At 50.5% G+C, this 23,114-nt stretch overlaps 2 protein-coding genes across 3 annotated transcripts; both read left to right on the top strand.

Moving 5' to 3' along the window:
* The first annotated feature begins 183 nt into the window (after nt 1–183).
* AMDHD2 (amidohydrolase domain containing 2) lies at nt 184–13,040 on the top strand. Of its 2 annotated transcripts, none has more exons than XM_078867099.1 (12): nt 184–311; nt 2,707–2,808; nt 3,329–3,465; nt 3,924–4,063; nt 5,302–5,356; nt 6,519–6,731; nt 7,275–7,363; nt 7,666–7,810; nt 7,961–8,068; nt 8,214–8,282; nt 8,602–8,703; nt 9,186–13,040. In XM_078867099.1, the coding sequence occupies exons 2-12, from the start codon at nt 2,720–2,722 to the stop codon at nt 9,284–9,286; spliced, it is 1,248 nt and encodes a 415-aa protein (XP_078723225.1). In that variant the 5' UTR covers nt 184–311; nt 2,707–2,719; the 3' UTR covers nt 9,287–13,040. The 2 variants fall into 2 exon arrangements, with proteins under 2 accessions (XP_078723225.1, XP_078723226.1); XM_078867100.1 differs by lacking the exon at nt 184–311 and adding an exon at nt 318–527.
* Nucleotides 13,041–15,497: 2,457 nt separating this feature from the next.
* PAM16 (presequence translocase associated motor 16) lies at nt 15,498–23,114 on the top strand. The gene is made up of 5 exons (XM_078867098.1): nt 15,498–15,671; nt 16,416–16,500; nt 17,082–17,218; nt 19,228–19,293; nt 20,763–23,114. The coding sequence occupies exons 1-5, from the start codon at nt 15,669–15,671 to the stop codon at nt 20,847–20,849; spliced, it is 378 nt and encodes a 125-aa protein (XP_078723224.1). The 5' UTR covers nt 15,498–15,668; the 3' UTR covers nt 20,850–23,114.

Here is a 23,114-nt window from a genome sequence, read left to right as displayed (position 1 = left end):
TGACGAATGACGTCACGTGTGTGGTGACGCAACACGCCGAGCCGCAATCGTCATGCCGAGAGCTTCCGGGAACCACCGGAAAAACGCCATCGTGACGTCACACGCCGTGAGTTGACGAATGACGTCACGTCGGGCGTCACGTGCCTCCCCCTCTACCCCCCCCCCCACCTGGCGAGGTTCTTAGGCTTCTGTGTGGGGGTCCAGACCAGGGCAGCGGTAACAGCAGCAGCTCGGCTCCGTAAGGAAACGTCTCTTGAGCCTAGGGCAGGCACCCCCTGCTAACAGCGGCGTTATCAGCTGACCCTCCTAGGGTAAGGCGTGTGTACGTGTGTACGTGTGTGCAACAACGGAGGGCGGAGGAGCGACGCTCACAACAACGAGCGGAGCGCCGGGTGGCTAAAGCACAGCTTGTTGGCACAGTAGGGGGGCACAGGTGGTGCATCAGCCAGTCATCTCGGTCATCTCAGTCAGTCGACCCGTGGCACCTGCTGGGCCAGCGGGCGTTCGACACTTCACGTGGCCTCAAGGTGCACATGGCCTGGCACAAGCGTCGTGGTGACGTCACCGCCACTTAGTGGCGAATGGTGGTTGTTGTTGTTGTTTACTTGACACCCTCAATTGCCCTGGTAATGTTTGTGATTGTTGTGTCCCGTGTTGATGTGCGCGTGTAATGTAGATGACATGCGTATAAGACACAACGAGTCAACGTGATTTCCTGCTCGCGTGAGTGAGCGTTGATGTATTGGTGCTCAAACTCCTGTTGCCAGCCCTGAAGAGCTAGTGGTGGAAATTCCACATTCCTATGACGGGGGCAAACTTAACCATAGGACACGACGAGTCAACGTGATTTCCTACTCGCGTGAGTGAGCGTTGATGCATTGATGCTCAAACTCCTGTTGCGGAGTTCAGCCCCGGCACAGCTCGGGCTGAATGTTTGTTGTTGTTGTTGTTGTTTATTTGTTTGTTCCACTTCACAAAGCGACTCGTGACGAGGAGAAAGCCCAACCCAGGCGCGCTTGGTCACGTGGCGGTCACGCGGCGCACTGAGTCACGTGACCGAGTGTGTGTGTGTGACGCGTGGTACGAACAACAACAGCACGTGCAGCAAGATGGTGCTGCGCGTATGGATGCAATCTGTAGAGGAGGTGTACGTTTAAAATAAGTAATACTAAATAAAACGTTTTTTTTAAAACACGCTTTAATGAAAAGTACCATGCTAATAATGGAAGAACTCCACGACTCCAGGAAGTGGCCCCGAAGCTTGCCATAACGTAAGGGACCGTGATGATTTACAGCCAACGTCAGTTTAGCGTGGACAATTAGACCCAAGCCGAAACATAACATATACAAAATAATTTTTTTAAATATTTTTTTTATGATAGGATATAGTATTGTCATCAGTATAACATAAGTATTCCAAGTTTGCAGTCGATACCACATTGGGAAGTGGGTTAAAATTGAGTTACAATATTTGAGGATACAACAACGACAACAACAGACAGAGTGAGTTAAATAAAAGCGTGTAAAAAAACACAATTTTCCATACCGTGTCAACGCATACGGTTTTACCCCGTATTGTAACAGGGAAATTGAGTTTTCAGGTCCATACTGCGTACAGCCGTTCCAATACGGCGCAAGCAAAACAAATGTTTGTGTCTAATTGTCTGTGTTTCTCCCTTGTGATGGGACTTTGTAGGATAAACGTTGAGATTTATAAAAGCACGGGGTGACCAATTAGGTCTGAATTGGTCTGTAGTAAGGTAGGGCACTGATAAGGGGTTGACGGGTATTAATTTCTGAACATTCCCAGAACGTCAAACGGCCAGCAAGAAACAGCATAATCAAAGTTGTAACGGATAAAGGGTAAACACGTTTCTTGATTTAACAGGAGTTTTGTTAAATGAACATGTTCTTCCAATCAGCTCGGTTTGTAGGTAGAAGGTGGATTAGTAACAAAGCCAAGATCGTGATTTGAGAGATGATAGCGGTTTATGAAGGCCTTCATTCTATGAGATCTCTTTTACCAGTGGCAAAATATAATGGTAGGTTTTTACCCTTTTAACTGGTACAAAACTGACACCTTTATTCAAGGCATCATGTTTGCAATGACCACAACACAAGTAGTCAATAAAGCAAACAAAAAGAAGCAACTCTGATAAGGATAATAATATGCAACAATCAACTTCAAGGACAGTGCATATTATTATCCTTATCAGAGTTGCTTCTTTTTGTTTGCTTTATTGACTACTTGTGTTGTGGTCATTGCAAACATGATGCCTTGAATAAAGGTGTCAGTTTTGTACCAGTTAAAAGGGTAAAAACCTACCATTAAGGCCTTCATTCATCAGTGGATTGACCATATTCGATGATGATTCGTTGAATAAGCTCAATAAGCATAAACTTTATTTTTTAGTGGCAACCACTCTTTAGCTTTAATGTGACCCTGCACTGGCAGCGAATAACTTCTTGGTTCACTGATTATGGGAATAAAATCTGCTCAAGTGTATTGCAGGATACTTACAAAAAACAATGTAGACCTTTAGACTGACCCTACCCCTATGAGTGAAACAATCAACCTGCAGGTCATACATTTTGGGGGCCCAAAAATTCGAAAATGTGAAAAGTTTTCTTTCAGATGTTTCCAGTTATAAATACAGACTGCATAAACTGCCTGAAAGTACGTCACGTGTCTTTTGCTTTGCACAGGGCGAAGTGTCGCATGGCCATGCCTTCTCACCAGGCTGTGAGAGACGCGCCAATCACGCAATTTATCAACTGCCTGCTTCTCAAAGACCACAAGCTGATAAGGTAAAGGCTGCCTTTGGGAAAATGTGTACGTACCTACACAGCCCGTACGCTTAGCTGCAAGAGCAGTTATTTTTTGTTTGCGTCTTCCCTTGAAGTAGCGTTCCTCAACCCATGGGGCGTGTTCTCCAAATCCTTTCGAGGGAGGTGCAGGCTTTGGAATGGATACCGTGCAGGGGAACTTACTAATAAAGGGTTTCAATATCTGCCTGTAGGCTAATGGTACGTCACTACACCACATCTTACACTCAATAAAGATTGAGCTGCGTATGGAATTTATCAGAGTAACATTCTCAAACTTGTAGTCCCGTATGCAGAAGCTGTCACCAATCTTAGGTTTTTAACCTATGATGGTTGCGCCATGAGTGGCTGGGGGAAGAGGGGGCATGGGAACCAGTGGTCTTGATTGAGGGGACTGCTGTACCAAATAGATTGAGAGCCACTGTGTTAACGTCTCGTTATCCCAATGCATGTTGGGACGAGCCACATACATTTCCTGTCCCTTTCCTCCTCTGCCGGGCAGAGACGATCTGTGGGTGCGATCGGGACGGATCCTTGATCCTGAAAAACTTTTTTTCGATGAGAAGGTGCACGCCGACCGCAGGGTGGACTGCCACGGTCTCATCCTCGCTCCCGGATTCATCGACGTTCAACTCAATGGTAATATTCATAATCAACGTTTTTGGGTTTAGATCGCGTTATTTATAAATGTGTCATAACCCTCCACCACCCGACACGGCCAATCAATGGTAATATGCTCACAGCTCTCTCGATTACGATTAAGTGCTCCTTTAATTAATTTTGCGGTTCGTGTATTTTAACAGAGGTCGGTACGGTTTTCCAATAACGTATAAGCATCTGAAGCTTATGCGCTGCTGTGTGTTGTGAGCATATGTCTGTGCCTGTGCGTGTGCTTTATTTAACTGGTAAATGTTGTCCTTATCAGGTACTCACTAACAGTACATTACCCATCGGTGTGTTTAGGCTACATGGGGGATCTGCTTCTTGGTTCTTTCGGTAAAGTCACGTGACTTTACCGAAAGAACCAAGAAGATGAATCCTTGCAGTCACGAAAGCTTTAAATCGAAAAATGGGGGATCTTGTTTTTGTGTCTGCAGGGGGCTACGGGGTGGACTTTTCGTCTGGTGGATCAGGGCTACAGGAAGGGCTCTCTTTGGTTGCTCAGAAGCTGCTGACTCAGGGCGTCACCTCCTTCTGCCCAACGCTCATCACCTCCCCTCCGCAGCTCTACCATGAGGTGCCGTACGTGTGTCGTGTTCGTTCGTACAAGGGTGGGTGATGTCTGCGCGTATCAATGCATGACAACAGTGTCCACTTAAGTGTACATGTGGGAGTGTGTGTGTCCATGAGATGATCTGTACACTGACTATTTGCCTATCATCTGTAACATGTGCATTCTGTTCATCATTGTGGGACTGAGCATCCACCTCAGACCCCATTCAAACCCACAGTAGCCTTGTCTCAGCCTGCTGTTGAAAGTTGCAAGTGAGAATTTGATCAGCATTTTTATGTGGAAATTGGCATCTTTCCCCTCTGCTGATGCTGAGGAGTAATGCGTGAGGTTCATGAGTGTTGGTTATGGAACTGTTAAGGCATTGTTGGGTATCCAGTCCAGAAACTGTGGCTCATGGAGGTGTTCCAACAGAACAAAACACTTGCCTAGGTGCTTTATCTCATCAAACACTCCTACCCTTCAACTCTTCCTCAGTAATGGGGTGGTTGTAGAGAGGTTGGAGGGGTTCCTATACGTGTCCAATAAGCTCATGACCAGCCCCGGTCTGGAGGTGGAGGCCTCACTGATTCAGCCGAGCGGTATTATCTTCTCATCAGTTGCATAAATAACGCTTTCTGGAAGCTCCTCACCACTTGATCCACATGAAGCTCTGGGTCTTCTTGGCCACCATAATGCCCTCTTTATATCCAAAAAATGTATACCCTTTTACAGGAATTAATGGACAAAGCCTGACATATTTGTTCTGGTTTGCATGTGATCCATTTCGGGTGGAACTAAATCGAACAGTGTGTGGAGTTCACAGGTCCTCCAAACATATATGGACTTTATTCCATCAGTGATCTCCTTGGCAGGAAACTATGCATTGGCTGGGTCATGTAACCCGGATGCCCAGCCACCGTATTAACAAGCAACGTCTATTTGGATGAATAAGGGGGGGATAATAACGACTAGAGCTTTGGGCAGATTAAACACAGCAAGTTGGCACAGTGGGGAGCACAGAGGGTGCATCTACCATTCATCTTGATCAACCCACAACACCCGAACATGTACCTTGAAAGCAAGCCTTTGTCACTTCAAGTGTCTTGAACGTGCACCTATGTATGTATGTATGTTGAACTTCTTTCGCATCGTACGTAGCCAACTGTGCTCGTGCATAGCTTGGCACGAACACCATGGCGACATCACCGCCACTTATTGGTGATTGGCGATTGCTGCTGCTGCTGTTGTTTGTGAGCGAGCAGGTTCTACCCAGGCTTCCACGCACGGAGGGAGGCCCCCACGGAGCCGGCACACTCGGTGCGTCTGCGTCCCTCAATCAGTGACGTTTTGCGCTTCAACACATTCACGCCGTTGGCTCCGCAGTGTCATGGTTAGCACACCTGAACTTGCAATGCAGAGGTCGCCGGGAGATTAGTTTGATCTCTCAGCGTCGGCAGTTGAAACAATGGTGCAACGTTTCTCAATTCCGTAAATGCTCCTCCGCCGTGCCAAGGTCGCCCCCACCCCCAGCCCTGCCATTGTTCTGCTGCGGTCCTCTTTCTCCTCTGGTCGTGCGGGCAGTGTTCATCTGTTAACCAAATTTGTGATGAAAACACATTGACGAAGAGCAGGCTAAACGTTTGCTTTACTCGACTAGTCCAAGAGAATCACTACGTTAAGTCCACAGACTCTGACTTGGTTAACGTCCCACTGGTCGTCGACAACTCGACTAGGACTCTGGCGAGATGCCTCGGCGGGAGAGCGAGCGGCTCGCAATCAGACCGTTGCGAGTTCAACTCCTCTGTTTGCGGGTTAACTCAACTAATCATCGCTCCAGGGTCAATAGAATTGGTACCGCTTTGGAGAAATCAACAGTGGTGATTTTTTCTCAATAGACTCATACCTGCCATGGAAATGAGGAATTCCCACCACTGGCTCAGGGCTCTAACGAGGAAATGAGCACTGCCTGAATGCCCATTTGAGCAAGGAATAACTGCAGTGGTTTACACACTGCGCTCTGAACCCTGCGAACGTCAGCGGCAAACTAAATCTGAATTCAGTTTAACACGTAGGCTTTCGCGACCAATATTATTCATAATCAACGTTTTTGGGTTTAGATCACGTTATTTCTAAATGTTGTGGTTTCACGCTTCAACACACCGGTGGGCTAAAGCAGTGAACTATTTGTCTTTTGTCAACGTGACACTTTTTTACTGATTGGCCGTGTCGGGTGGTGGAGGGTTACGACACATTTAGAAATAACGCGATCTAAACCCAAAAACGTTGATTATGAATAAATCTGAATTCGCCTTGCGCCTTTCCCTTCACCCAATCGCACCGAGCAGCGTGGTGAAGTACGAGGGCGCCCTTACCCGTCAGCGGATTGGAAAAGTGCTCCGAATCGCACGGTCTCAGCAAAAATTGGCTTGGAGGCTCGGCCTACACCTGAATTTATCGCCACGCGCGTGCGCGCACGCAGGCGTGCACCTGGAGGGCCCGTTCATCAGCTTGGAGAAGAAGGGCGCGCACCCCGAGCTCTTGCTGCGCAGCTTCGAGCGCCGCGGCATGCAGGACGTGTTGGACACGTACGGGGACCTGGCGAACGTGGCGCTCGTCACGCTCGCGCCGGAGATGCCGCGCAGCGGAGAGGTCACGCGGGAGCTGACACGCCGCGGGGTCCGCGTCTCCCTGGGTGCGACGTGCCGGCACTCCTCGCAAAGACAGCGATTGTGCCGCCCACTGTGGAGGCGACACACACACACTTTACACATATACAAAGACATCACTCCATAGAGACGATGAGAATTTGAATGCATGGAGTGCTTGCTTGACCCTATCCTGCACCCGAGATGTCTGCAAGTTGCAGGGTGGGTCCTGTTCACCACTGAATCTTGGAACGCACAAGCGGTTCAGCGTTGATTTTATTTAGAGAGGTGGAGCGCCGGTTTTATTCTAGACATTGTACTCACCGCAGAGAACTGTAGCGACACGACCGCACTCTATGATGGCTGGCGCCAAATTGCCACACGCCCTCCAGCACTATCATGCATGAATAACAGATAACCCGGCTCAAGTTGCGTATGTATGTATGTTGAATTTCTTTCGCACCGTACGTAGCCAGCCGTGCTAATCGGAGGTGCGTAGTGGCAAGGCCACCAACTGGTGAGTGGTGGTCGCTGTGCCGGGCTCTCATGTCCCTCCCTGCTGACACCACGTGATTCCGTCTTGCCCCTAGGGCACTCCACTGCCAACCTGTGCCAGGCCGAAGCGGTGGTGGAGGAAGGTGCTTGCTTCATCACGCACCTCTTCAACGCCATGGTGCCGGTGAGGCGGCGCGTGCTGCGGCGTCGGCTGTCCCCTGCTGCCCTGCGTGACGACCGTTTACCCGCGGTCACCGTGATTAAGGCTACAAAGTTAGCACGGTAGTGAAGGTGCAGCCTTGAAATTGCTTGTTCATACCACAGCACCTGATCTATTGCGTTTTACTTGAATGTTTAAGATTTAAAGACTTCAAATTCTCGGTCTCCGTGAGCTCCGTGCCAAACTCGTAGCCTCAACCGTTAATGAAGCGTGCAAGTGCCGCGAGGCGGCGAGGCGGCTGAGCGTATCGTCGCTGCTCTGCGCAGTTCCACCACCGCGACCCGGGCATCGTGGGGCTGCTGACGAGCGACCGCGTGCCACCCGGGCGAAGCGTCTTCTACGGCATGATCGCCGACGGCATCCACACGAACCCGGCCGCGCTGCGCATCGCCCATCGAGCACACCCAGCCGGTACCACCCTCGCCGGGACCGCACCTAGCCAGTACCCTTCTCTATACCACACCCAGCCGATACCTATACTTTGTACCACGTGAAACATAGCAAGTACTCCCACTCTATGACACCACATCTAGCCATTGTAGTGCATGTGTGTGTGCGCAGGCCTCGTGCTGGTCACCGACGCCATCATGGCGATGGGTCTCCCCGAGGGGCGGCACCACCTGGGCCAACAGACCATCGAGATCGAGGGCCTGCACGCCTACGTGGCCGGTAGCGCCCGCACCTCCTCCACGCGTCTTTCCGTCGCCGGGCGTTTAAAACCCCCTCCTCTTGCGGCGCAAGTCTGCGCGCACGTGAACCTACGTCTGTGAACGCGCGTGCGTGCGTGCGAATGCGTGGTTGCGCGCGTGAGCAGGCACCAAGACCCTTAGCGGCAGCATCGCCACGATGGACATGTGCGTGCGTCACCTCCGGCAGGCCTCAGGTGACGAGCGGCGGACCCCGTGCAATGCGAGACGCCACGCGCACCCCCACTGAACCGGCGTTGCGCCTCTTCATCCGCATATACCTTTTTTTCCACTGCATTGGAAGAGCAGCCGATCCATGCTGGGGCCCGCACAGAGCCAGACTGGCAATAAATACTCTATCTTGCCGAAGAAGGGCCATTGGCCGAAACATTACCTTTTTTTTACAAATTTTCTTTTTTTTCATTTTAGGGCAGTGTCATTGAGAAACGTGTTGAGTAGTCCGTTGCCGAGCATATGCTGACGTGTGTGTGTGTGTGCCCACGTGCGCGTGTCCAGGATGCTCAGTGGAGTGTGCCCTTGAGGCTGCCTCCCTTCACCCGGCCCAGATGCTGGGCATCAGCGATCGCAAGGGCACCCTCGACTACGGCACGGACGCAGGTAAGCGCGTACGTGTGTGCTGGTGTGTCACCAACGTCCCCCGAATCGTTCTCACGGGGAACTCGTGGGAGCATGCAGCTTGCTCTCAACTGGATGGAGAGCGATACGGAGCACTGCATTTTCTAACTCGCATGAACTGAAATCACAAAATACTTCGAAGATAACCAATAATTGTGTATTCTCTGTTAAGATTACACGTGGTAATATCACTCCCTACTCCGAAGACTTGGTAGGACCCTCTTGAAAATGAGTCTTGAGACTCTGTGATACTTTCGTGGGTAAACAAACTGAATAATAATCATATCACCACCGGAGTGTATAAAACTGACGCATGGTACCAGCTCGTATGTTCTGACATCATCGTATCGATTTTAAAGAGGAGGCTGTTGTGGGCCAGCGCCCAAATTAAAATTGCGACCTTTCTCTAGATTCCAAAAGCAGGAAATGGACATCTCGTCCGCAATGCTGTCCTCCCCGTCTAGATTTTGTGCTCATCAGCCAGAGCCTGGAGGTGTGCGCCACCTACATAAGGGGCGAGCGCGTGTGGGCGGCACGGGCCCCGGGAGGCAGCAACAACGCGTGATGGAGCCAGCAACAACGCGTGATGGAGCCAGCAACAACGCGTGATGGGGCCAGCAACAACGCGTGATGGGGCCAGCAACAACGCGTGATGGAGCCAGCAACAACGCGTGATGGGGCCAGCAACAACGCGTGATGGGGCCAGCAACAACACGTGATGGAGCCAGCAACAACGCGTGATGGGGCCAGAAACAACACGTGATGGAGCCAGCAACAACGCGTGATGGAGCCAGCAACAACGCGTGATGGAGCCAGCAACAACGCGTGATGGAGCCAGCAACAACGCGTGATGGAGCCAGCAACCACGCGTGATGGAGCCAGCAACAACGCGTGATGGGGCCAGCAACAACACGTGATGGAGCCAGCAACAACGCGTGATGGAGCCAGCAACAACGCGTGATGGAGCCAGCAACAACGCGTGATGGAGCCAGCAACAACACGTGATGGAGCCAGCAACAACGCGTGATGGGGCCAGCAACAACGCGTGATGGAGCCAGCAACAACGCGTGATGGAGCCAGCAACAACGCGTGATGGGGCCAGCAACCACGCGTGATGGGGCCAGCAACAACGCGTGATGGAGCCAGCAACAACGCGTGATGGGGCCAGCAACCACACGTGATGGAGCCAGCAACAACGCGTGATGGAGCCAGCAACCACACGTGATGGGGCCAGCAACCACACGTGATGGGGCCAGCAACCACACGTGATGGGGCCAGCAACCACGCGTGATGGAGCCAGCAACAACACGTGATGGAGCCAGCAACAACGCGTGATGGAGCCAGCAACCACACGTGATGGGGCCAGCAACCACACGTGATGGGGCCAGCAACCACGCGTGATGGAGCCAGCAACAACGCGTGATGGGGCCAGCAACCACACGTGATGGAGCCAGCAACCACACGTGATGGGGCCAGCAACCACACGTGATGGGGCCAGCAACCACACGTGATGGGGCCAGCAACCACACGTGATGGGGCCAGCAACCACGCGTGATGGAGCCAGCAACAACACGTGATGGAGCCAGCAACAACGCGTGATGGAGCCAGCAACCACACGTGATGGGGCCAGCAACAACGCGTGATGGGGCCAGCAACCACACGTGATGGGGCCAGCAACCACACGTGATGGGGCCAGCAACCACGCGTGATGGAGCCAGCAACAACACGTGATGGAGCCAGCAACAACGCGTGATGGAGCCAGCAACCACGCGTGATGGAGCCAGCAACAACACGTGATGGAGCCAGCAACAACGCGTGATGGAGCCAGCAACAACGCGTGATGGGGCCAGCAACAACGCGTGATGGAGCCAGCAACCACACGTGATGGAGCCAGCAACCACACGTGATGGGGCCAGCAACAACGCGTGATGGAGCCAGCAACAACACGTGACGGGGCCAGTAACCACGTGTGATGGGGCCGCGTGGGGGGCCGGCGCCGCCTGCGCCGCGCTCACCTTCTCCTGTGTTCCACCCGGCTCGCCTTCGTCGTTTACGATTACCGCAGAGCTCTTCCGGCACCGCGTTCGCGTCGTGCTTGCGCTCTTGCTGTTCGGCACAACGTGCTTCCATTTCGCTCCACGCGCTGGTGGAGTCTCCCCACCCCCCCCCCCCAACAGCACGCCGCGGGATGACCCAAAAGCGGCGATAACAGCGCGAACGCGAAAACAAAATGCAGTCCTTGTGTGCACGTGTCCATTACTCGTGTACTGTACATTCCCAGCCTATGAGCAAATAACTCAGGATGTGTGCCCGATCCTGCCAGATCTAGCAGTTAAACAGGGTTCACCTGAATAATGCTCAGCTGACCACCGTGTACAGAATACAGGTGTGGTCATAGGAGGCGCTGTGGGAAGTGAAGAGCAGTGTAGCAAGCTCCATTGTTTGTCTGTACTCCCCCCCCTGCACCCCACCTTAACCAGTATGCACTGACCAGCATAGTGATGTATGGTCAAAATTCCCTTCACGGTTACGCAAGACACGTGGAGGCCCTCATCCAGCAGTGCATTGACAGACGGGCTGCATATGTGCACGTACATTCCCTCCAATGCTCCGTTATTCTCATCGCTCGGATCCTCCATTTGTATTCTTCGTGTTCGTTGTCATCATCGCAGTCACATCCTGGGTCTTGCATCAAGGCACGCGCCAGACACGAACTGAGAGCAGCCGTTTGTGTCGACACGCACAAGGCCTCGGAGAGGGAGGATCCACTGAGCTTTAGTGACCACGGTGGTGGCGGCATGCCTGTGATCCAGCACTTTGGAGGAAAGGGTTGGTCCATCATGCAACTTTATAAAACTCCCAAACCCCCTGGGCTTGCAGGGGATCTGTTGTACTACGGATGGATTCTTGCATCCTGTGTGGGGCTTTGAGTGTTATATAGCCCCCTGTATGTGTGGTGGGTTTTCTTTGGGTAATCTTTTTTTTTCTCTGGCATGAATCCAAAAACGCAATCATGGAATTGGCCAAGTGGGGGGCCCTCTTTTGAAAAGTGTTTGGAAACTTGTAAGGATTTTCTGGATGAATATTTGATTAATGCCACAGGTGCTTTCATCATATGCACTGGGCAGGTAGGACCTAGTGTGAAATGTTTAATCTCATGTGCCACTTCCTACAACCCTTTCGACCAGTGGCTCTCCGCATTGTACGTTTGTCGACCTAGTTGAGACCACTGGCCCCCGTGCCCCCTTCCCAGAGGTTACCAAGGCAACAAAGTCACATGTCCACACCTCTGGTCAACGCGGTTGTAGTAAGGCACTTTTAACACGTAGGCTTTCGCGACCAATAAGGCACTTGTAAGACACTTGCTTCATGTTGCGTATTTTATGATTCGTCACCGCAACGTGGGGCCGACGTTTCCCCGCGCACATTCATAATTTATCCTGCACGGTGTTCATGCCGCAGCCTGTCGAGCATCCCTCGGGCTGTTTCCCACGGGACCCCCTCTCCATCCTGGTGGTCACCAACCTCCCCCACGCTAATCTTCAGCTAACTGATTAGTTCAGGTGATATTGCAGTGTGACTTCACACTTGTGGTCAAATCTCTCGCTCAATTGAGCTGCGTGTATGTTCACTGTGAGAGTAGTCTGTTGGTTAAATGTGAACTTGCAGATCATTGTTTAAAAAAAGACATGAGTTTGCACTACCGAGTGATGGAAATGCTGTATTTCATTTATAGCAGGGGTGGTCAAACCGGGTTAATGGAGATACAAATCATTTGGTGATGCTGCTGCTGCAAGGGCAGTGGTGCTAAAGAACAAATAACAAAAAAAACTCCCAACAAATTCGTCGGTAACACTGCCCTAAAGGAAAATATATTACAGTGGACGTTTTGGGCAATGGCCCTTCTTCAGAAGTTATGTTTTTATGTGTTATGAAGAAGAGCCATTGCCTGAAATGTCACCTGTTATATTTTTCCTTTTCGGATAGAGACGCAGATGTTTTTTTTCAATAGAGGTTTAGTTGAAACGGGAACAAACAAATCTGCTGGTGTATTGGGGCACTTCTGGAAGCGGAGCCAGGCAATGAGCACTCCCAGGGCGCACCACTGCAGGTATCTAAATTTCAAACTCCACAGAACAACCAGCGGAACGTGGAGATCTTGGCTTGCGGCTCTCTTCCCAGAGTCGGGAAGTTTGGCCACCCCCTCATACGTACTGTGGTGAAAGGTGCCTTAGATGCAACTCAATCGTGGCTTGCATCGCTGGAGGTGAAGACATTCGTTGATTAAGAAGTTTTCAATAAAACGGACGTGAATCCCGCCACCGCTCGCAGTGTCGTTCAGTGGAGTGTATCGACGCATTGATCCGTATCAAACTGAACAAAACCTTTGTTTATTTTACCAGGTAAGGCCCACTAAGCTATATTTCTATCTTTTTCAGAAGCGACCTGGCCACATGATAGCCGAATGAAGTAGTTCATGTGGAAATTCCTAGCAGCCAAATACTCTTAAACACATGTTTCTAAATGTGGAGGGAAACCCCGTATCATTGTCCAAGCTCGCAATAGAATCGTGCCCGTGAGAAATCAACAATCCATGCTTCTATAATTCGTGTGGGTGCATTGCTGAAAGGAGCTGCGCTTATAAACCTGGCGACCTGAGTTTGACTCCCAGCCAGGGCTGATACCTGAACCGGGGCCTGCTCAATCTCCACAGGCCTCCCAGCGTGAAGTGTGGTCAAACAACCCACGTGACCGGCACAAAGTGGGGTAGCCTTTATATTGTGGATTGACAAAGCACTGGACACCCACGTCTATTCAAAGAGTTACATCTCCGATCACCGGAGGCCGCTACATTTACCACGGTTAGCACATTCCTGCGGAGGGAGCTGGTAGGAACGTTGGGTTGCTCGGTCAATGGCCAGGGTCAACGGCGGCGTGGTGTATTCCGCAAATATGCCCGACTGTGAGGGCGGGCACAAGCCGGCGTGAGTAGGTTAAACGTTGAGTTTTATAAGGGCACCACGGGGTGACCAGCCCCTCCCCACCCAGCCCCACCCAGCCCCACCCAGCCCCTCCCCACCCAGCCCCTCCCTGCACGACGGACGGACGGACACAATCCCCTGTGGGCTGGTGGAACCAGTGGGTTCCTACCAGTAATTGCGCAGCACTTACATCTCTCGAAGCAGCTGAACGGCTAAATAAATTCTAACTGAAAATCAAAACAACGGCTCTTCATTTGGCCACGACAAAATGGAACGTGATGTTCATTCGCAAAGCCTAACGACCATGGCCCCCTAATCTCGAACAAACCCAGCTCCTAACCCCTAAACTTAAATAACCCCTTACTCCGAGCCCTGATTATATGTAATGTACACTGAACTTCTTTTGCACGGTACGTGCGAATCGGATTCGGTTTTTAGCCAACGGTGCTAAACCCGAATCCTCTTTACATTGACGGTCCCTACAACCCGACTCCCACTCACTCTGGTTTCTCTGGTTCTCAGCTGGTTCTACAAAACAAACTCGGAAAGCTCAAAACTCATCTTGACCCAAAAACCACGACGGACCCAACTCCTAACCTTGACCCGCACCCCGCTGCCCCCCGCTGCTGCACCTCGCTGCCCCCCAACCTTTAATCGTGACTGGGCCAGGGTGACACGGGGTACGATTGTTCCAGAGTCTTTGAATAACGACACAGCAGCCTCCTGTCCCGAGATCGGCGGCCACGTTCAAAAGCCACGTGCAAAAGTCGTGCTCAAAGACCAATGGCCTCGTGCCCATAGAACAATGACGTAGTGCAGAAAGAACAATGACCTCGTATCCAAGGAGCAATGACGTCATTTACAAATTGCAATTACGTCACGCTACAATGCAATGACGCAATACCCACAACATGTGACTCCCCAACAACGATGATGGGGGGAGCCCCCACCCAGGGGGGGTACCCCACACAGCTGGGCCCCCCCCCTTCCCCCGTTCGTTGGAACTCGATTCGCCGCGACTCGATTCCGAATCGAATCGGTTCCGGAGTTCCCCGCCGCAGTTTAAGTGCGCGCCCTTGACAGCGCGGGTCGATTCCTGCCCCCTTCACACCGATTCCGTTATCGATCCGATTACAAATCGGTGGGCGATCGAAGATTAAACAATCGACCCCCTTTTGCCGTCCGTCTCCCCCGTTCCCCACGCAGCCCTCTTGGGGGTTGGTACAACGTCCGGATATGAATTAAATCATTTTTATTTTGTTACACGAATCGCAAAGCGCACATTGACCAGCAGCAAACTCACGATTCGTAATTGGCGAACGCCACGAACGATTTCGATTAATCGATTAATCGCCGGCACCACGCGGGCTGTTACCGTATTCTGACTATACGAAAGGCGCCTTTCGTGTGGATTTTAAAGCAAAAAGTTGCGGGAAATCGTCTTGGTATCCGGTCTATTTGTTCATATCTGCGCGTAGTCAGATTTGTAGGGCTTTAATTGGCGACCGCGCGGCCAGTGTGTGGTGCGTCTCACTGTAATCGCGGGTTTCTCTATCCGGAGATTACGGTAAAGAATCTCCGGCACGACCCAAGCGAGTGAGTCGGCGATTACGATTAACTGCCCGTCGATTCCTCGTCTCGATTTTTATTGTAGTTTGTTGTTGTCGTCGTTGTTGGCGAGTTCCCGCCGCCGCTTGTCTCCGTCCGTCGCCCCAATTCGATTTTTAAAAATTTATAATAAAAAACCGACAGCGAACAAACGAGAGACAAACTCTCAAACGAGAGAGCGCGCCCGTCGATTCGACGCAACACTCCGCGGACTGGAACTGAATCGACGAATCGATCCACCGCGTGTGTCCTTTAAGCCCCGGCGCGGCGCTTTTTGACTTTAGCACCTCGCGATTCAGAGAGGGGAGAGACACAAAACCAGTGACCACCTCCTCAGCCGACAAATCTCTCTGCGTCATGGTGAGTCCGCCGCTTCACACGCGGGTTCCCTCCAGCCTCCTCCCCTCGAAGAGCCGGGGTGGTTTCTCGGTCAAACACCACTCCCACCCCCCCCTCGACTAGAATCCTCGCCGCTCTCCTCGTCCCCTGGGCGGTAGGAGCGGGTTAGGCCGCGCGGTCCGCCGCGGGGCGTGCTGGATGCGTTAACGGGAATTCGTTTGAGCTCGCTCCTGGGCAAAACCTCGAGCTCGACTCGGAACTTAAATGAGCGCCTCTTGTATTGTTGAAAACCTCGGCACTGGGGCAGATAAAACAAATGCCACCACAACACCCCCTTGTGGGCCGTGGCACCCTTAAGTGATCGCTTAAAGTACTGTACTCGCCCCCCAATGATGTGGTTGTGGGGTTGCATTCCAGACGTTATGTTAAACTTCGCACCGAGCCACGAAAAAAAACGTACCGTCGTCCTCTGGACGAGGATGTAGTCGTGTGATTTATCTCCATTATGATGCGTTAATGTTCAGGGCAGAACACACCACCTGCATGTACCACACTGTTATTAAACAAAACACACTGGCACGATCTATACGGGGCTTCATCCAGCAGTAGATAGACTGATGATGCCTACACACTACACTAATTTCCTAACCACAACTTTTCGGCCCGTGATATCCCATGTGGAGAATATCAGTCTCGTGGAGTTTTTATTCAACAGAAGTATGCTTTACAGTCACAGCTCACCCTCTGCTTCGTGTGCTCACACAGGCTCGCTACCTGGCTCAGATCGTCATGCTGGGAGCTCAGGTGGTTGGCAAAGCGTTCTCACGGGCCGTGCGCCAGGAATTTGCAGGTAGTAATAAAGTCATTTGCAGCGTGTTCTTGAAATAACCTGGGTGGATATATCATGTGTTATATAGATGTTTTTTTTAAGTGGGGTGGGGGGAGCAGCGTGGTGACCCTTAAAACATTAAAGTTTGAAAAAATTGAAAATCACACTCAACACTGTAACACTGAACAGTGTGCAAGCAAAGCTAATTTCTCGTTAGCTGGGTCTCCATGCTGCAGAGAAACGTCACGTGCCAGCCAGTACCAGCTGAGCACTATACAGAAAGGTAACTACTGTGGCATTGGGTTGTGCGTTTCCGAATTGGCTTGTGTTGTTCAGTGGTGTCTTTGCTCATTTCTCTTGACAGCTCTTGTTGAGCCAGAGGTATAAATTCCACACTCTCGTGGTGGCTGCTTGACACCCCCCCCCCCCGCCGAGCCAAATTCGGATGTCTGGCTCGGCACGCCAAATAGGCAGTGGAAAACCACCCATATACCCCGAGGACCCCTGCGCTGGCCCCGGTTCGGATGTAGCAATGGCAAAGATGCATGGGGAGAGCAGGCGCGAGTGTGGGCTTGCAGTGACGAGGGGCATGCGTGGCTCAGCGAGCAGGGCAGCAGCGGAGGCGCGCGGCCGCGCTGGAAGGCAGTCGGCCGTCGCCAGCGGCATGACCGGTCTGGGCCTGCAGGAGGCCAAGGACATCCTGAACGTGAGCAAGTTGGACGCCGCTGAGATACATAAGGTACAGGCTGACTCAGCCGGCTCGAGTCTCTAATGTGGACACCTTATGAATGTAACTATTTTTTATTTCACCAGATAATGCCCACTGAGCTCTGTAATTCCTTTTCAGAAGCAACCTGGTCACAAATGATAGCACAACGAAGTGGCTTATGTGGAAATGTATTGCAGCCAAACACGGGAATCCCGCACTTTACATAATGCATGCGTACCTGAGAAATTTTACAAAAAGGTGTTAAGATGTTAATACACCAAACTGAAACCTTTTACAAGGAATCATGTCTGCATTAACCACAATACTTGTGGTCAAAATGGAAACAAAAAACATACTCTGATAATATATGCATTGTCTTTTAAACTGATTGGTCCACACCAGAGACAGCTTTCTTTGGAGCCTCGTCTCAAAACGGTGTAGGACCAGAGTATGCCAAAAGGCGTACAGCACAAAGACAATGCACTATCAGAATAATGAGAGCTCGGGGTGAGCAGCTACATTATGGTACCAAAATATGAGAATAGGTTTTCCCCTTTTTTCTACTCAATGTAAACTTTTAACTTAGACCTGTTAAAATCAGGTACTGCATTCCCTAGCTGGCATGTCTGTGGGAAAAAAAATCCGTGACTAAATGTCATGAAGTGTTCAAAATGCATGTGATCTTAAGTTGACATACATCTAACAAATAATAAATGCAAATAATTCGATAAAACGTACGAGAGGTGTTTGAAGAGCTTCCTGCTTGAGGCCTCTTGGGGTGAGCGGTGGTGGAGTTATGCGGATGAATGGGGCAGGATCTCACTCCTTTTCATCTGACGATGAAACTGCAGCCACAGGAATGTTCACCAGAGGGAGCTGGATCTCTGCTGGGCTCTTCGCCAGCCCTTCTCCCGGACCTTTTGGCTTCATTGCAGAACGTTCCGGCAATATCGACTGCCTTTTTACAAGCTTCAAAACACTTAAAAACTTCAAATTTAACCTCTCGATGAATACTTTTCCGTTGCCTTTCATTTCCAGAGGTGCTCGTCATCATTTACTCTGCGTTTTAGCACTCGTCTTTCTAAGCCCCTTTGTACTTTTTTTCAACTATCATCTCACGCTACACAGTATTTGTGCCTAACACGTGCACAGTGATCAGACAAAATGGCGGGTTGGCAGATAGAGGCTGAACACGTGGCGGAGGGAATTTCGGTGGTACACGCCATGCGTGTACAGCTCGGTATTACGTCGCGAAATAGTCCCGTGCTCGCCTCCCCGTGTTCACCATTAAGAAATTGCGCCAACATTTTTGCGCAATCTTTTTAATAGAACGCATATGCAAATATGCAAAACATTACACTTGCGTAGATATTTTCTTCATGAATCGGCAACGTAATATGTGGAACGATGCACGATGCGGCAACTTAAAGCGAGGGGGTGGGGGAATTCCTTTAATAGGATCACATTTTGAGTGACTCTGGAGAGCCATTGCACGAAACAGGAGCCTGTTCTACACTTAGCTGTCATGGCAGGGTTAGCGATGAATGTGGTCAGCGTTAGTTGAATTCATGCTTTTTCACCACTGCCACTGCCTTTTTATTCCTTTATCCACTCACAAATGTCGCTCTGTGAGGAGCGGTGATGGGTTGGTTAACGCACTGCGCTGAGAGACCAGTATTCGATTCGCGGTCCTGACTCACATCGGTGACTATCTCATATCTCCGTACCAGACGTGGCTCCCCCCCCCCATCACCAAACTGCATTGACCAACAGGGTGAAGTATGGTTAAACAACTCCGATGCTCAAACAACCCGATGGGTTATATGTATGGATGTTGAACTTCTTTTGCACCGTACGTAGCCAACCGTGCTAATCGGAGATACGCGGAAGGACAACAAACTAAACACAAAAAGCAGTGTGAAATAAATTAGTTTTCAAATGGCTAAAAATAAGAATCATCCAAACCCAATTATGTTGATGTTGTGTATCTGCTCACACTGTTATAATGCATCCCGCCAACCATCGTCTCTTTTTGACAGAATTACGAGAACCTGTTTAAAATGAATGACAAGGCTTCAGGAGGGTCCTTCTACCTGCAGTCTAAGGTACGAGTGGGTTTGGTGCGATCGAGGCTTAAAACTGTGTTTTCATGTTGTGTGTGTGTGTGTCGTGGAGAGAGTGGAGAGTTTTCCATACTTGGGCAATTTGCTCATGACTGGCTCCGGTTTGACAACAGAGGTCTCACTCTGAATCAGCCGAGTGGCATCTTTTCATCGGCTACGTAACACTGTGTGGAAGCTACCTGGTCTGTCGCTCCACATGAAGCGTTGGGTCTTCTCAGCCAGAGTCATGCCTTCCCTTCTTCATGCTTGAGAAATGTGGACCCCCCTAATGGAACATCTTAGCCGGTTAGAAACAATTAGGCTGGCCTGCCTACAATCCATCCTGGCTTTATCCAGGATGGATTGTGTGAGCTCACAAATGCTTGAAACATCTGGACAACGTCCCATCGGTGAGCTCCTCCGGCAGGCAAGGCTGCATTGGCTGGGTCATGTAGCCCGCATGCCCAGCCACCACATGCCTAGACAGCTTTTGTTCGGCCAGGGAGCTAAACGGGCGTGGTATGGGCTAGAGAAGAGATGGAGTGATGTGGGTACAAGAGGATGTGGAGCTGAGTGGACTTGCCGATGAAAGGTACCAGTGGTGGCAAAATCGGCCTCTTTGGAGGAGGCTCGTGAAGGATGCTACTACTGGGCAGTTGGAGGCAGTCGCCCTCCAGCAACAATGGAGGGCAGAGGCGCGACGCTCACAAAAACGAGCAGAGTGTCTGGTGGCTAAAACACAGCAAGTTGGCACAGTAGGGGACACAGGTGGTGCATCGGCCAGTCATCTCAGTCAGTCGACCCATGGCACCTGGGTCTGTCCCATGACCTCTGGCCAGTGGGCGTTCGATACCTCATGTGGCCTTAACATGCACATAGCCTGGCACAAGCGCCATGGTGTAGTAACCGCCACTTAGTGGCGATTGCCGGTTGTTGTCGTCGAGAGTGGTGGGTTCGTGGTTTAATGCCGTGTTACAACCACACTGCCGAGATGCCATTCACACGGCCAGTGTCTATGACCGAATCGGACACCAAGCAGGTTTGAACCTCGGTAGCATTCGAATGGGTGGTCACCTTGCATGCCAGGTTGTCATAGGCAATTATGGGGCCGTGCTACTTGGTGTTCGCTCGATAACCACGCAGCATAATCATTCGTTGGATTGTATTTCATGCGTTCATTGCCTGTGCTCTTCGCCTTCACGTACCCACACTGACCAGCATGGTAAATGTCCTCTCCGTCACCCACACTGGGTAGAGAGACCCTCATCCAGCAGTGGATTGACGAAAGGGTCGTATGTGTGCACCACCAGTGGAAATTGATATCTCAACCTGGTCTGAACCTATCTTTGGTCAACTCAGCCTAAATTTAAGGCTTTTGTTATGTGGTCCAAATCGGCACTGCAGAGACAAATGTGGCTGGTCATGGTTCTAGCCAAACACTGACTAAAAGTGAGATGTTCATCTTTGGGCAGGTGGTAAGGGCAAAGGAGCGTCTGGATGAGGAGCTAAAGATCCAGGAGATGGAAAATCAGCAGAAGACTTCGGAGACGGGAACCTAGCAGGACCTGATGACACCCATCTCGACAACACCACTGCAACAACCAGCCCTACAACAACAACAAAGCAATACCCATCGCTAAAACCAGCACAGGAACAGAGTACCCTCACTGGATACACATCATTGTGCGCCGCACCCTAAGACTGCATCTCAGCACTAAAATACAGCTCTGGAACCCAGGGAAGGGCTTGGTACGCGACGGTTTTAGAAGAGATTTGTTATATATGTAATTCGAAGTGAATAATACTAGGAACAAAAAATGTTTGAAAGAATAATAAAGTCAATATTTATGGTCAACTTTATCATGCCCACCCAGGAATTTTTTTTAGTTGTATGATTTTGAATTACAATTATGTTATATAAATATGTAAGTAAATAAAGAACATTTTATCTGAATGGAGATTTACAGCTAGCTGCCAAAGCCAATCAAAGAATGGAGCCTCCAGAGTAGTTTGGGTGTTCTCAGCATCCTTGGGAATGCAGCGGAAGAGCCCGAGCCAGCTTGCTTGGTCAAGCAACCGAATGTATCGTGCGGACAGGCACTGACACCAACGTGACAAGCCGCTCACAAGTGGTGGACCTCTTGTGAGGTCAGCAGAGCGAATGTAAATGCAATTTCCCCGTTGAGTGTTTACGAAATTCACGAGTGCCGCACGTGCCGGCGATGTCCGTACTTCCTGCTGCACCCAGATTAGGCAGCCTTCCATATCGTATTGAATATTTTCACGACCACTTACATCGCAATTAGGAATTAATTCGCCAACCAACAAAACCGTACGGGGATACTATAATGTAGGTATTTGCGGTTGCGCTGTGTTCTCCACAACGGACAGCTGTTAAGCCGCAATGATGACTGCACTGCCACCATCATTGTATCTGATGGTAACTTGACTTTTCTATGTTGTACCTGTGTTTGGAGTGCCATTTGAAATGAACACAAGATAGCTCTCAACCACTTAATCCCCAGAGGTGTGGACTCGAGTCATGTGACTTGGACTCGAGTCAGACTCGAGTCATGAATTTGATGACTTGCGACTCGACTTGGACTTGCATAACAATGACTTTGTCCCACCTATGAGATGTGGACTCGAGTCATGTGACTTGGACTCGAGTCAGACTCGAGTCATGAATTTGATGACTTGCGACTCGACTTGGACTTGCATAACAATGACTTTGTCCCACCTCTGTTAATCCCTCTCCAGACTTCCAGGTGAAATGTGGTCGGATTGGCTTGGGTTTGCCGTGGACCAGCCGGTCGACTTGGCACTTGGGGTGGACTGACAATTTCGTAGCAGAGTCTTGGGTGGATTTTTAAAAAAAACTTTCTATAGTATGGTCTCCAAAATTCCAGTCGTCTTGAGCCACTAGGTCCGTTATTTCCACATTTATCAACCGTTTCCAAATACAAGTCCTCAACACACGCTCCCTGTACCCAATGATTAATGAACATGGCCAACGTGACTGACAGCATTTTGCAAATTCACTGGATGCAGGATTCCCCCCCCCCCAACGCCGGGTTGTTTGTACGTCGCCGAGATCGGAAGTACGAGTTGAAGCGAGGTGGTTCGGACCACTCACCACTGATGTTAGGCCAAGGCCGGGGAATTGAAGTCCTCATGGTGCAGGGTTCACTCAAAGCAGGGCGTTAACCACTGCACCAGAGCTCGATTCCCCTAAGTTTATTCGATATATTAATTGAATCGGCACTCTTTGTGGCACACCAGACGCACAAACGAGATCTCCGTCGGTTAGAATAATTCCTCAAGGTTACGTGGAGCGTGCTTACCGATCAGCAGAGGTGTGGACTCGAGTCATGTGACTTGGACTCGAGTCATGAATTTGATGACTTGCGACTCGACTTGGACTTGCATAACAATGACTTTGTCCCACCTATGAGATGTGGACTCGAGTCATGTGACTTGGACTCGAGTCAGACTCGAGTCATGAATTTGATGACTTGCGACTCGACTTGGACTTGCATAACAATGACTTTGTCCCACCTCTGCGGCGATCAGAGCGCATACAGCGCGTAACAGCAACATGGCAAATGTGGGATGACGGACCGTGGGAAGTTTAGAAAGCCATCCTCTTGGGATGTCAGGCTGCGATGAAGGCGTCATTGTTATCCGTGCTGAAGTTCACAGCTGTACACCCGTTTTGATGCGTGTTGCTAAACACCGATTGTGAATGAATCGTTGTGTTCAAGGTCTGTACACATCCAATAAATGATGCACTTCCGTGAAGCCCCATCATCACGACCCCGAGG

The sequence above is a fragment of the Lampetra fluviatilis genome, chromosome 23 (genome assembly GCF_964198595.1).
Source record: "Lampetra fluviatilis chromosome 23, kcLamFluv1.1, whole genome shotgun sequence".
Taxonomy (NCBI): domain Eukaryota; kingdom Metazoa; phylum Chordata; class Hyperoartia; order Petromyzontiformes; family Petromyzontidae; genus Lampetra; species Lampetra fluviatilis.
Note: the sequence above shows the minus strand (reverse complement) of the source record. Positions and strands in the feature narration are given on the sequence as shown.

Excerpts from the sequence above, each read along its gene's own strand:
- AMDHD2 (XM_078867099.1), top strand. The coding sequence starts at position 2,720 with ATGGCCATGCCTTCTCACCAGGCTGTGAGAGACGCGCCAATCACGCAA. Across the intron at positions 3,466-3,923 it reads CATCGACGTTCAACTCAATG|GGGGCTACGGGGTGGACTTT; the intron begins GTAATATTCATA and ends TTGTGTCTGCAG. Across the intron at positions 8,283-8,601 it reads TCACCTCCGGCAGGCCTCAG|GATGCTCAGTGGAGTGTGCC; the intron begins GTGACGAGCGGC and ends GCGCGTGTCCAG.
- PAM16 (XM_078867098.1), top strand. Across the intron at positions 16,501-17,081 it reads CGTGCGCCAGGAATTTGCAG|CGAGCAGGGCAGCAGCGGAG; the intron begins GTAGTAATAAAG and ends TGCGTGGCTCAG. Across the intron at positions 17,219-19,227 it reads ACGCCGCTGAGATACATAAG|AATTACGAGAACCTGTTTAA; the intron begins GTACAGGCTGAC and ends TCTTTTTGACAG.